Source organism: Chaetura pelagica, unplaced genomic scaffold (assembly GCF_000747805.2).
Source record: "Chaetura pelagica isolate M959 unplaced genomic scaffold, ChaPel_1.0 scaffold70, whole genome shotgun sequence".
Lineage (NCBI taxonomy): Eukaryota > Metazoa > Chordata > Aves > Apodiformes > Apodidae > Chaetura > Chaetura pelagica.
In genome coordinates, this window is record NW_009952265.1 from 788,235 (window position 1) to 802,134 (window position 13,900).

Here is a 13,900-nt window from a genome sequence, read left to right on the forward strand (position 1 = left end):
GGGGCTGCTGCTGCCCCGCCAGGCTGGGCACCAAGAAGGGCAGAACCATCACTGAGGGGAAAAACAATACCAGCCCCCCCGCTAAGAAAACCCACCTGAAATGGTATGAAAGAGAAGACGGCAACAATGGCAAGTGTTGAAATAAAAGAATAAACCCAGCCACTGACCCCATTCAATGAGAGTGAGAAGTTTCAGCCATCTCCAAAGGCCACCTGTCCTGCAGGGGCTTGTCTGCTTTCCTCCCGAGCACCCCCCTGCTGTAAGGAGATGTTTCCTTATTTTTACTGGTTGGGAATTGCAGAAGGCTGATCAGGAATTTGATTGTTTTGTTTGTTTGTTTCCCTTTTTTTTTTTTTCTTTCATTTGCTTGTTGCTTTTTGGTTGGGGAGGGGGGCACACTGCTTAGTTTTGTTTCTTTTTTTCTTTTTTTACTATTGAAACAGTAAAATGTTTAAAATCTACTCTAAAGCTTCAAGCTGCCATCAGTGCTGGAATTGAAGGTGTATTTTTTGAAGCCACAAAAGACTGTGACACAGTCAAGGAACTTTTTCACTATTACTCGTTTCCTCCCTCACCGCCTTCCATTTCTTTCTTTTTTAAGAACATCACAAGACTGATATATTTTTAATACAAACAAAGACACAAAGACACACATTCAGTGACAGAGGCTGGAGCATGTAGCATCTCAAATCACCTGCCTGGGCTAAGAAAAAAAAAGGAGGAAAAAAAAAAAGCTCCAAACCCCCAACCCTCGAATATAATACGTATCATGTATATTTTGACTATGGCATTTCTCTTTGTATAATTAACTTTGAGCTTGTGGTACTGCAGGGAGAGAAAATGATGTTCATTTACAACTGATAAAGAAATAAATGGCTACCCAGAAACAGCCTGCCCTGGCGGGGAGTGAGTGAGGGGGCCAGGGAAAGCGGTGCTGGCTCCTTGGGATGGTGGTGGGTTTGCTGGGTGGTGCTTCTGCTTGGAGGTGGAAAGGAATTCAGGAAAACCTGGATGGTGTGCCTGTATGTTCCCAGCACCATCGTGCCCCGAGCTGTGGCGCGGCTGCCGCTCCACTCGTTTGCTGCCCTGGTTTTCACAGCACCTGCACCTTCCTGGTGGTCTTGAGGCCAATGAAAGGTATGGGCTTAAAAACTGCCACCCACATCAGGACTCCTGTAGCATCTTCAGTACCTTTTAGGAACACCAGACAGACAAAAAGGAATCCTTTTCATTTGAAGTGCATTTCTTTTTAAGGAAAAAAAACCACAACAAAACAAACCAAAATCGAAACGACGAACAAAACACCACAAGAGTATGTCATGAATTACATCAATGGCTGCAAATTGAAATGTTGGGTTGGTAATAAAAAGAAATAAAACTATACCTATATCTATATAAACAGTGCTATCTAGAAACATATTTCTTAATTGAGGGTCCTGGAAGAGGATGTTAAAAACATACTCTTTGAAAAGTGTTTTAAAGATTAAGATAGTTTATTGTATCAAGAAACAGGTGCTGTAAAGGGAAAGATTTTCTTCATAAAGTTGCCTACAATAAGCCAAACCTTGGGAAGTGGTAAGTAAGAGAGGGGGCTGCTGAAAGGTCCGTCCTTGCCTGCTGCAGTTCTTCAGGCTGCCCTGGGAGGCAGGCAGGAGGTGGCAGGAGGTTAGTAAAAAAGTGATGGGAACAAGGTTGTCACTGACAAAAAAGTGATATGACATTATACCAGATAATTAAATGAGCATAATGCTGGTCCTTAACACACAGATGAAGTATTTGTTTTCATACAAAATGTTTATCAGATATCTATAGATGTGTATACACAGAAGGCAGAGAAGAAGGAACCTTCTCAGAGGAGCAGCAGGAACTTTGCTGATGTGAGCCCTCTGTGAGTGAAAGCTGTTGGGTTTAAAGCCAATAAGCACCTGACCTCCTGCCTCCTGACTCTCCCTTCACCTTTGGGAAAGGGCCTGAAAAGGACTAGCAAGCAACCCCAAGGCCAGGCTCCTGCCAAGCTTGCCTGTCCTTTTGGCCTCTGGCCATGCCAACAGCCATCAGGTCAGCTGCTGCTGCAGCCAGCCACCCCTACTGCTGCCCACCAGCACAGGACCCCAGAGCGCACAGGTGATGCTGAAAGAAAACTTACAAAAGCCCCCAAAATGCTCTCTGTGGGGGTTTGAAGTTCAGCTCTCATGGGGGGAAGGGGTTATCATCATTGCTAATTTGGACGTGGGCTGTTGAGCTCTTATTCTACCCATGGCACCCCACCCACCCCTGGGCACCACCTGGCCAGGGGAGCTGCCCTGCTGTCCCTGTTGCTTGTGCTGTATCCACCACCTGCAGGTCATCCACTTCCTTCTTCAAAAGACCTTGGGGAGGGGTCTTGGGGGAGGACTGGCTTCTGCCAGTGCCAGCTGCATGGGGACCTCGGTGCCCCCCCATGCATGAGGACAATCAGTGCCAGGCTAACACCCATGGAGTGTTTCTTTTATTTTTGTTTTCTGCTCCACTAAAAAACATGAAAGCTGGGGAAAAAAAACTCCAACAAAAAACAACCAACAAAGAAAAATAAACCACAACGAAACAACAAACAAAACCAAAACAAACAAGTTTGGTGCCTTGGGGGATTGGTTGGTTGGTTGGTTGATTGATTCCTGAGGCTTTATGTTTTATTTTGGTTCTAGTTATCTGCTTGCTCCTGTTTTCCTTTGGGCAGGTGCCTGGACTTGGTTGCACTGGCTCTGGCTGGTTTGCCCCCTGTCTCCTCCCCAGCCCTCTGGTTCTGTACTCCTGGGAAGATCCCGCAGCACTTGCCCACAGCTGGCTGACAGGAGGTTTTGCTGGTATTTTTGTTGGCACTGCTCCGTTCCCGTTGTCTTTCCACAGCAAAGGGGCGGCTGGTGCAGCCCACAGCTGTGTAGGAGCCAGGCTGGGAAGACCCCTCAGGGCCCTGCTGGAGCACCTGCAGGGAGGCCATGCAGCACATTGCTCCTCGGGGCAGCCAGAGCTCAGCAAAGTCCACTGGCCTGGCCACAGAAAGGCCACTGTCCCACTGGGCCGGGCACAGTCCCCTCTGCCTGCAGTGCCCACTGCCTCTGCCTGCAGTGAAGGGGCTGAGGGGAGTTTGTGAGGAAGATTTCTGGGGCTGGGGCGGGAGGGGTGTGACCCTTTGGGGCTGGCCCACAGCCATGGCTGCATGGAAGCATCCTGGTCCAGCTAGGGAGTGGTGGCAGCCCTGCCCTGGTGTAGGAGCCTGCACCAACAGGAGCAGCTGCTGCTGAGCCCTGGCCACGAGCTGAAAAGCACTTGTCACCAAGAATAACCTTTGGAGTATTTTTTTGGGGAAAAAAAAGTTTTTAATGACCACTGTGATCTGTGTGCATGTGCCAGTGGCAGCCAGCTCATTAATGATGGAGCTATGTGTGCCAGTCCTGCTTAGTGCCTAGCAGAGAAGACAGCTCCCAACTTGTCTCCACAGGGGGGGATTGAGGACGTCCCGATATTTAAATGAGCTGTTTAAAAATTTTATATCATTAACATCGTGCATTTACCCACTCCACACACGTGCATGTCTGTCTTTTCTTGGCACAGGGGCATCTCTGCTTTGCCTGGCAGCAAGTGGTGGTGCAGAGACCAGCACCCCAGGCACATGGGGCCATCCTGCCCCCTGCTGCCAGTAGCATAAACCCTCAACACATAGAATCAGATTCATAGAATGTCTTGAGTTGGAAGGGACATACAAAGGTCATCACCCCCCCTACAATAAGCAGGACATCTCCAACTAGACGGATTGCTCAAAGCCCCATCAAGCCTGACTTTGAATGTCTCCAGGGATGGGGCCTCCACCACCTCTCTAGGCAGCCCATTGCAGTGATCCACCACCCTCATATAAACAACTTTTTCCTAACATCTAACCTAAATCTACCCTTCTTTAGCTTAAAACCATTATCCCTTGTCCTGTCATTACATGCTCTTGTGAACAGTTCTTCCCCAGCCTTCTTGCAGGCCCCTTTCAGGTATTGGAAGGTTTCTATAAGAAGCAGCTCCACATGAGCTGCCAGTGTGTGCTGGAGCCCAGAGAGCCAAACACATTCTGGGCTGCATCAAAAGAAATGTGGTCAGCAGGGTCAGGGAGGTGTTTCTGCCCCTCTGCTCTGCTCTGGTGAGACCACACCTAGAATACTGTGTGCAGTTCTGGTGCCCTCAGCACTGGAAAGACATAAAGCTGTTGGAGAGGGTCCAGAGAAGGGCTACAAAGATGATCAAAGGGCTGGAGCACCTCTGCTATGAAGACAGGCTGGGAATGTTGGGGCTATTCAGCCTGGAGAACAAAAGGCTCCAGGGAGACCTTACAGCAGCCTTCCAGTACCTGAAGGGGCTACAGGAAAGCTGGGGAGGGGCTTTTCATCAGAGGAGACAGTGGTAGGACAAGGGTTAATGGTTTTAAACTGAGAGAGGGGAGATTTAGTTTAGACCTCAGGAAGAAATTCTTCATTAGGGTGGTAAGCTACTGGGTTGTTGTTTTTTTTCCCTTCTTGTTTTATTCACAAAGGCATGGAAAACAACTGATTACTATCTTTGTCATAAGAGCATTTTTTATGTGGAAAAGCCCTTCAGGGTCTCACTTTCTTCTTTTCTAGCATCTGAGCAGTCATTTCTGCTGGACTGCTGCCTGCTGGGTCTCACGTTGTGCTTGTGCATTCAGGCCAGGTGCCTCATGGCAGTTCATCACATGCTTCTCTCTTGACTCTCTTGACAAACTTACCCTCTTGACTTGGACTATTTCTACAACCTATCAAGCATTCTGGTCCTCCCCTTCATAGGTGCTCACAGCTCCTCCCATTCGGGTATCACCAGCAATTTCCAAATGCTGATGATGAAAATCCACAATAGACCTGGCCCCTGGACAGGCACTGGGAAGACTTCCCCAGGGAGCTCTGGCTTGGACCCTGAGCTCTATGCATTGCTAAATAGGTTGTGTTTCCTCAGCTCACTTATGAGAATGTCTTCTGGGACAGTGCCAGAAGCCTTACCAAAGTCAAGACATATCACATCTACTGCTGACCCTCTGAGCCATGAGGCCAGTTATCCTGTCAAAGAATGGAATCAAATTAGTTTGATACAATTTGTCCTCAGCAGAACATCAACAAATCCATTCCACCTTTTTTTTTTTTTTTTTTTTTTTAAATAAATGTATAAAACTGTCTCAGGGATTAGAGAATAACTGGTCAGTAGGTTGCCCTTCTAAGTTTTCACAAAGGGATATCAGGACATCAGGTCTATAGTTCTCTAGGTTTTTCTTAATTTCTAGTTAGGTGACATTGCCTTAAATCCCCTGGAATCTCACATGCAGCCTATATTCCTCCACCACCAATCCCATGTTTCGTATTTTACCTTCTCATGCCTCAGGATGTAGAAGAGCTCTTGATCCCCTGTATTTGCCTCTACTTAAGTTCCTTTGCAGAAGGGAGTTTCTTATCAGAACTTTGATGCCAGCTCTTTTATAAATTCTCAGATCTCTTTAATCCTTTAGGTTGTCTCTTCATAGGGCCTGCTCCCCAGAATTCTGAATCGATTGATACTTGGTCTTTCATTTTTTGGAGTCTAAGTACTTTGGTATCACTCATTTTACAAAAGTCTGGTATTCAATTGCTTGCTACAAGCATCTGAAAATCTGTAACAGCTCAAGAAATGCAAAAATTCATGTTCACACTGGTTTGCAGACGAGCAGATCCAACTTCAGCCTTGTTCATATACCTTTGCCTGCTACAACCTGGCAGCTTATATGAGAACATCCAAGTCACTTCAGGAACAGCTCCATCTCTGCAGCCAAATACTGCTCCAACTCTTTTCTGACATGGTGAAGTCAGCAGGGATTACCTGAGTGACCCCAGCCAAAATCATGACTGAGTGAGATAGCAGTGGTACTTTGTGCTATGCTCTGAGCAACTTGATCTAGTTGTAGATATCCCTGCTCACTGCAGAGTAGATGACCTTTAAAGGTTCCCTCCAACCAAAACTATTCTATGATTCCATCAAATCACCTGCACTCCAGATCCCAGATGTTGCACTGAGGAGCTACTCTGAGCTCCAGTCTAAGGCAACTGAGTTGTGAATTGTATGCAGGAGAGCTGGGTCCCCTCTGACTGCTGGCACCAGAGAGGAGACAACATCAACCTCTGGGAGTCACAAACTTCTGCCTCTTTCATTACCCAGCACACACCCCCCTGCAGCACCACGCAGGTCTGCCCTAGGCAGGGAGCAGAAAGCCACCCCACTACCTTGTCCTCAAGGGGATGACAACTGGTTCAGGATGCAGTGAGGCCACAGCTCCTCTGCCTGGGCTGAGAGCCAGAAGACCCCCAGCTCAGTCCCCACGTGCTGGAAGAAAACACAGGATAGGACAAACATTTATTTGTGCTTTGGTGGGAGGTGGAGATCTAGTTTTGTGCTACAACAGGTAACACACAGCTGCTGGTGTTTTCTGCATGGAAGCTGGACACCTCCTGGTGTGCATGGGCAAGGGCACCTTCCAACAAGGAAACAACCACTGAAATCAGTAACCAGGCCCTTGGCTGCAGGATGGCAGAAAACATCCTTGTTTCCTAAAGCAGTCAGCCTCAGGTTTTCTGGCAAACACTCCATACAAAACACTTGCTGTTATATTCCTAGTTCCTGAGGTGGTGGTTTTTTTTCTTAACACACTCTGTTTTCAAAGTGTTTTCCAAAGTAAGGAGCACCACTTCTGCAGACCCTGTTGTCCAACTTCCTATCAGCTTTTGGAGGGTTGCCAAGTTATTTTGCCTGAAATGGCTTGCAAGGGCTGACTGCTGAGAAGTCAGAAAGTTGGCATTCTGCATGTGGGTTGTGTTAGTTATGTCAAAGATAAGGGGGAAAGAGCCAGGGGAGGAGGAGATGTCTTCTAGCAGTATCACTGTTGGAAGCAGAGGCAGAAGCAAGCTCTTTGTAGCTCTTTTGACTTGCTTACAGAATGACTGCACCACCAGGGAAGAGGGTTAAGCCCTCTCAGAGCACCTTATGTTCACCCCAGAAAGAAGCAGCATAGCTGAAGAGTAGTTGGTTGTTTGTTGTTTTTTTAAAAGAAGTATTTTCCTATGTTTAATTTAGTCTTGCAGAACTCCAGAGATGACAACTACTGCATATCCCTTAGCCCCAAAACATGTTACCTTGGTTATACAAGAAATGTACCTCAATTTGTCAGTTTATTCTTGATAAATCCACACTGGCTGTCACTCTTGCCTACACATGTTCCTTAAAGTTTGCAGTACTTTCATCATTTCACTTGCCTCTAGAGACAACAGTCTGAGCAGCCCTCCCCATGGTGACCAGCAAACAATCCAGCCTGTGACTACCATAAAAGCAGAAAAACCTTCCTTTGGGACTGTGATTTCCTCCCCTCCAATATGCAGTGAGCCAGCCTCTGATCAATTGCAAGGGATTTACGTGCAACCCAGGGAAATGAAATAGACATGGAAAGACTGGTGGTGTCTGCTTGATGGGAATGATGTGTGGCCTCCACTGTCACAGATATGGTTGTGTATCCTCTGATGAATGCCACCCCCCTACAGCCTAGGAAAAAAGTATGTTTTAGAGCAGCTATAGCTTCCCAGGATAGCTTGTTACTTGTCATCCTTAAGTATTAAAAGGTTTTGGACAACACCTTGAAGAAAGTATTTCAGGCTCCCATGTAGTGAAGCCTGACCTGCAAAAACAAAGTATGAAGGCTCCCAGGTGAAAGGGGATGACATGAAATGCATGTCTTCCATTCCTCCTTTAGGGAGACTGCTAGGAGATGCCACTTGGCTGTGGGACCAACCCTCAGAGGTCACCTCTGCACTCTCAGTGAAGCTTCACAGCCTTTCAAATCAGCCTGGGCAGATCCAGAAGCAGTCATCACACCACTGAGAAGAACACTGGGGCACGTGTCAATTCAACTTGGAGGCTTAGAAACCAGAGAGCAATGTCCAAGGCACTCAGATCCCAACCAAAGACTGACACGTGACTCTAGATCAGGAAAGTCCCCTTCCCTCTCCTGTGGCACTGCACAGAAGTAACAAAACAGTAAGTGGAAGAGAAGTTCTGGATATCAAGATTCAACAAAAAACCACCACAAGACACTGGAGCAAAAAGTTATCTATTTTATTACAAAACCAAAACCAAACAAGATGCCTTTCATTCTAAAAAACGATGCCATAGGAAGAAATGTGCTGGAGCAGGGTAAGTTCAACATAAATTCAGGCCCTGGGAGGTGGTGCCTCCACATGGATGAATCCCACCATAATGCAGTTCCCTTCAACACATCACACCCTTGGAGACGCAGGAAGAAAGGGAAGATTTTTGCTTCTGGTGGGAAGAGCAGATGACTTGCACTGTGAAGCCTTGGTTCCCTTCTCTGTCCCAGCTGTTTTCAGCTGTCATTCAAAGTAGAGCTGGAGAAGCCCAGGAGGACCTGAAGGATGAGGAGAGGCATGCCCAGGGTCTGCTTCCAGCCACAACACCGATACACCCCCTGTCCCAGCTTCAGTAGGATGCTTCTGAGGCAAGGCAGATAAGGACATTTAGCCTGACAGCCAGGTGGACTGGCCAGTTATCTGGCAATAAAAGCAACCATGGGAAGAGGGGAGCTGAGGCACTGCTCCATTCTGCCAAGTACAGACCATCTGGACAACTCATAGCACAAGCTGTATGAACAAAGACCAATACTGTCTGCATGATATTACAACACACAACCCCCAAATAAGCAGCATGGACATTACACAGTCATGCTGGTTGGGTCTTGTATGTCAGTGTACAAGTGTTGCCAGAAGCTGCCCAGAGGACTGTGCAAACCCAGCAAAAGCCAGGATGCTGGAACTTGTACTTCTCCTATGCAAGTTAAGAGGAAAGCATATATAATGCTTTGGACCCAACCCATCCATAACATCAGCTCTAATATAGCAACATGAATACCCACCAGTACCAAAGCTACCATCAACCACCACCCCATGTTCAGCTTCCTTGAAGAACTGACCTAATTTTAATTGTCAACTACATGTGAAGGACAGGCCTTTTGGAGGGGAAGGACACCAGGATGAGAAAGAGGAGGTCTGCAGAAGGATTTACATGGCAGGCAAGAGCATTGGCTGGCTGGTGTACTGACATTTCCAGAAGAAAAGATGCAGTGACTTGCAAGCAGCTCTGTACTCCACCTGCAATCCTATGGGATGTGACCTGGCCCCAGCAGCTGGGTGACAGAACTCCTACAGGCACCCAATTAGCTATTTCTGCTGGATGCAACTATACATTAAAAAAAACCAAACCAAAACAAAAAATAACAAAAAACAACAAACAAAACCCCACAGTAAACAACAAACACCAACCCAGCAGCCAGACCTTTTAATTCCTAAAATTAGCATATTAAAAAAGGAGAGGGTTGGTTTTTTTTCTATACAGCTGGATTCATTCTTTACTCCTATAATAGGATTACTGAGTGATAGGGACATTTCTAACTATACACTACACCAAATAATTTCACCATTATGTGCCCTGGGCATTTAAAAAGGGAAGATGCAATCAAGAAGATGGGAGCTTGCAGGCCAAAAAAAGCATATGCATTGTATGTGAGAAACCATGAAGATCCAGCAGGATGATTTGGTCTTGCTAAAGAGACAACTTATTTATATTGCAGTGGTGCTGTGATGTATACTTCAGAGATCACTAGAGATGTTTTCAACCATGCCAAATGCTTTCATTAGCTCCAATCTACTCCCCAGGGAAAGAATTATTACTAATCTCAAACAGTTACTTATAGAAAGATTTTGTGGTTTGTTTTTTCTTTTTTTAAAAAAAACAAAACAACTTTTGATTTTGTCAACAAGGCACTAACTTAGTGCATCAGGCCACTTCTGCTATGATGTGTTTATCTCATGCTATCATCATGATGACATGCCACAGAGTGAAGACACTGCATTGCAATATCTTGAACCAAAGCCACAAAGCCTCAAGTGACAAGCCCAGTCTCTACAGTAACACAGTATTATCACAAGCAGTTGTTGGTGTGATCTCAGCATGGCAGGTCATTATCTCCAACTACAGGCTCTTGGTCCGGAGGTGAGTGGCACAAGGATCATCAGATCTGAAGTGAGAGGCTGCTCAGAACATTTCCTATAAGCAGACAAGTGCTGCCAGTGTTTGGAAGTGCACAAAGTGAAATAGTGTCCCATCACACTCTGCCAAGCTTTAGGATTGCTGGTATGAGTGTCCCTGCTCTACTGCTGACTTTACAGCTGAATCTGAGACTAAGGAACAACCCTGGAAAACAGATGGTAGTTGAAACAGCCTTTGTGGCCAAGAGACAAGGCTCCTCAATCTTCATGGTAACAGTGAAACAGTGGGAGTGGATTAGTCAGGCACACCATTGTGCAAGAGAGGACCTTGGGATTCACAACTACCAAAAATAGGAATAGTCATTGCAGAGACCTTCATCAGTGAGCATGGCCCAAGCAGTAGTGCTGAAGCATGAGTAAACCAGACTCTTGGGAACCAGCAGCATGATTGTGCCTTTCTGCAACTGACAAATACACTCCTTGCTCTTCAGCAAAGCAACAGGTAGGCTGATGCTGCTTTCAGCAGGCTTCTCAATATTTTTATTGTTGTACAACATATAGATGAAAATTTTGCTAGAGAGGAAGATGCAAGACTTCATCCCACTGACTCTACTGGGCCTGTGGCTCCCACATCCTTCCTACAGCATTAGATTCCCGAGTCATGGCACACCTTTGCTAAGCAGGTCTTCTGAATAGTAATGCACTTGCAACTTACTTCTGCCCAACTTGCAACAGGGGCAGAAACTACTTTTTCACGACCTTAATACAACTCTTCCATCCCTACTTTTAGCAGCTTTGCCGTGCACATGTACTTACATGAAACTTGTGCTCTCCCCAAAGCCCAGTTGCCCATGAGTTGCACAGGGTTTTAGAATAAGAAAAGAAGGGGTTCAGTCACTCCTAAGAAGCATTTGGTATCTGAGGCACTGTGTGCACATCTGCAAGCACAAGTCATGCTGACAGACCTGCATGGGGATACTAAGGTGTCCAACTGAACAATGATTTGGTGGCAGAAATTATTGCATTACTGTAATCCATTAAATGCAGTGTCCCTCTAATGCAAACAGCCTTTAAAAGCAAAGGGAAGAACAGAACAGTGACTCCAACCCCTGTACAAGACAACTGTACAATTTACATACATAATTATATACAGTATATAAAATTCTCTTTCTGAGTCCCAGCGAACTCAACTTTGTCATCAGTAGCTGTTCCAATTTTAAAGTCATTCTTCTGCTTGCCCCACTCTCCAAAGTATTAGATAATGGCATTGAAAAGCAATTACAACCAAACCCAAACCAATTATTAGAAAGTGCAAACGTTCTGGGTGCCACTTGTGCCATGCTGGATGTTGCTGGTGCTGCATGCTTGCTCCCAAGCAGCCAGGTGTCTGTTCTTCTGTCGCTGGATCTTCTTCCCTTTGGATTGGCTCCTGCCTTCCCTTCCCTACTTCTGCTGCTACACCAGGCGACCTACTGAAAGGGTGGGGTGGGCAGTGAGGGAAAAAAGAAACAAAAGCAGGGAAAGTGAGTTAAAAACAAATTAGAACCAAAAGGCTGATGCAGATACAGTACTGAGGGCAAACAACTGCTCTTCTGCCTGCCGCAGTCGATGCAGAAGCCTGGAAGGAGGCAGGCATGCAGGGCAAGTCACTGCTCCCCACCTCTGCACAGCACAGTGCAGCTGTCTCCCTGCTCAGCGGTTCTTGGACACCTGCCTGCACCAGGCACCCTGAAGCCTACCAAGATGCTGAATGTGCAGTGGGGATACAGTGTACTTGGAGCTGGGGGGTGCCAGGACCCTGGTGAGTTAGTGTGGATGGCACACAGGGGCTGCCCAGCACACCCCCGTGCTTGTTTCTTCAGAAAGCTTTTGTTAAGCCCCTTGTCAAAGGTTCTTAGAGCATCAAAGCTCTTGGGGATCAGAGCAAGAGCTCTGTGGATTAATTACAGGTGCAAACATGGTGAAGAGAAGGCAGAAGTATGGAATCTGTTTTCAGAAAGGAGAAAGGTTGCCATATATAGGCCTCACTGGGATCAGTACTAATCAACATGCCCTGCCATGAGAGGTCAATACTGCAAATTGCAAAATTATTCCAGATAGTCATACTTGAAACTGTCTGCACAGCTCTACAGTCAGACCTTGCAGTGTTGAGTGACCAGCTCAAAAACCAGCACATTGACTGTGATGTCTACACATGCAATACAGCACCTGAGTGAGGAGTGGGGGTGACCTGCCTTAAGTACTCCAAGTGACTGTGAGAGGCTGAAGCCACAGTAAACCATTTTCTTAATGCCTCCACTCAGTTTCTAGCAGCAAAAATCAAATACATGCTCAGAACTGAGGGCACACCAGAAAACATCACTATAACAATATATAACGCTCCCTTCAGCCCATATCATGAGGATCAGACAAGACACCCAGGAAGACAGGGAGCAAGAATTAAGCTAATACATAGTCTAGGTCTTTTCAACATGGAAAGGAGTCTAACCAGACATGTGGGAGGGCTACAGAATAACAAGAGGTAAGAGAAAGACAAGCAGGGGAGAACTGCTGGCTGTTTCTCACAATTCTCACTCAATAAAACTACGAGGGAGCAGGTCTAAAAGCAAAACAAGTAAGTTTTCCTTTCTGCCTGATGAAAGGGTATGATTCACCACCACAAAATACAGGGGAGAGCAGACCTTCACTGGGACAGAGAAGAGTTTTTGTCAGAAATTGGCCATGTAATGTAAACGCAACAAATCACCTAAATCATTGCTTTCTAGGAGCAGAGAGAATAGGGTAGGAAAGTGTTCACCCCATAGTGCTGAATCCTGTTCTAACTCCTTAGCAATGTACTGCCTGCCCCAGCTGCAGACATGGTGCACTTCAAGGGGATGCAGCAGAGCTGCAGTTGTTATATTCACATCTCTTATGAAAAGTTTTTGTTTCCAGATGTTTCTGTGTGGGTATTTGTGAACACAGTAGAGCAGGGAAGAATGAATTTTGGGACATGTGGTTATCACAGGAAAAAAAAATAAGGAAACAGTTTGACAAGATACTCACTGAAAGGGTTAAGGCCTTGTCTTTTTCCACTGGGGAAACTGCTCAGGCTACCTGTAAAATCCAAGAACCATGTTAAAGGCCATAAATGCCATGACATGCCAAAGGAACTCCCCTGAGTGTGCACACAGCAAGTCCCACCAGCATTCCAAAAGATTCACATGCAAGTCTGACCAATGTGCTTGATATGAGAGATGTTAAATTACTGGTGGTGTAGTCATAAAGTGTCAAGAAGTCCAAAGGGCAAGAAGCAACAGTTTAGAAGGTTAGACTAAACTGCGGAAGGAAAAAGAAGAAAGGAAGGATGTAAGTAGTGCCCTGAAGTTTCCCAAAACAGTTTTTTGCCAAAAGCAAACAAAATAACTTCATGTAGACAGGGGGCGGCCAGAAAAGTGAAGCTGTAGGCAATACAAGTGGTCCAAGTTTACTAAATCTTAAACTGGGGTCAGACAATCAAACAGGTGCCTAAAAATCCACGATCTACACTCACACCCGGCAGAAGGGCAGCGACAGGCAGCAGGGCTGCCAACTGTTGTCATTAGGTACAGGCACACGGACCCTACACCAGATGGAGCTCACGACACGGGCTCTCACCTCAGCAATGATCCTGCTGCTACAACACACTGGATACACCCAGTTCACCGACTAGTGGGGCTCCCCAAAGCATCTCCCACCTTCTGCTAGCTGCTCGGTCGGACTGCAGACGAGGGATCAGCAGGGAACAGGAGATCCTGCTCCCCCCCACCCCGAGG

At 46.3% G+C, this 13,900-nt stretch overlaps 2 protein-coding genes across 2 annotated transcripts in view; one reads left to right on the top strand and one right to left on the bottom strand.

The window, feature by feature from the left end:
- Positions 1-2,828, top strand: part of SLC8A3 (solute carrier family 8 (sodium/calcium exchanger), member 3) — a 100,562-nt gene extending 97,734 nt beyond the window's left edge. The window contains exon 8 of the mRNA XM_010007720.1: positions 2,717-2,828. Coding sequence (XP_010006022.1) covers positions 2,717-2,828 — 112 coding nt within the window. The remainder of the gene's footprint in view (positions 1-2,716) is intronic.
- Positions 2,829-11,232: 8,404 nt separating this feature from the next.
- Positions 11,233-13,900, bottom strand: part of SMOC1 (SPARC related modular calcium binding 1) — a 157,529-nt gene continuing 154,861 nt past the window's right edge. Inside the window, exons 12-13 of the mRNA XM_010007721.1 lie at positions 13,152-13,202; positions 11,233-11,578 (exon numbers count right to left, since the gene is read on the bottom strand). Of these exons, the coding sequence (XP_010006023.1) occupies positions 11,562-11,578; positions 13,152-13,202 (68 nt within the window). The 3' untranslated portion in view covers positions 11,233-11,561. The remainder of the gene's footprint in view (positions 11,579-13,151; positions 13,203-13,900) is intronic.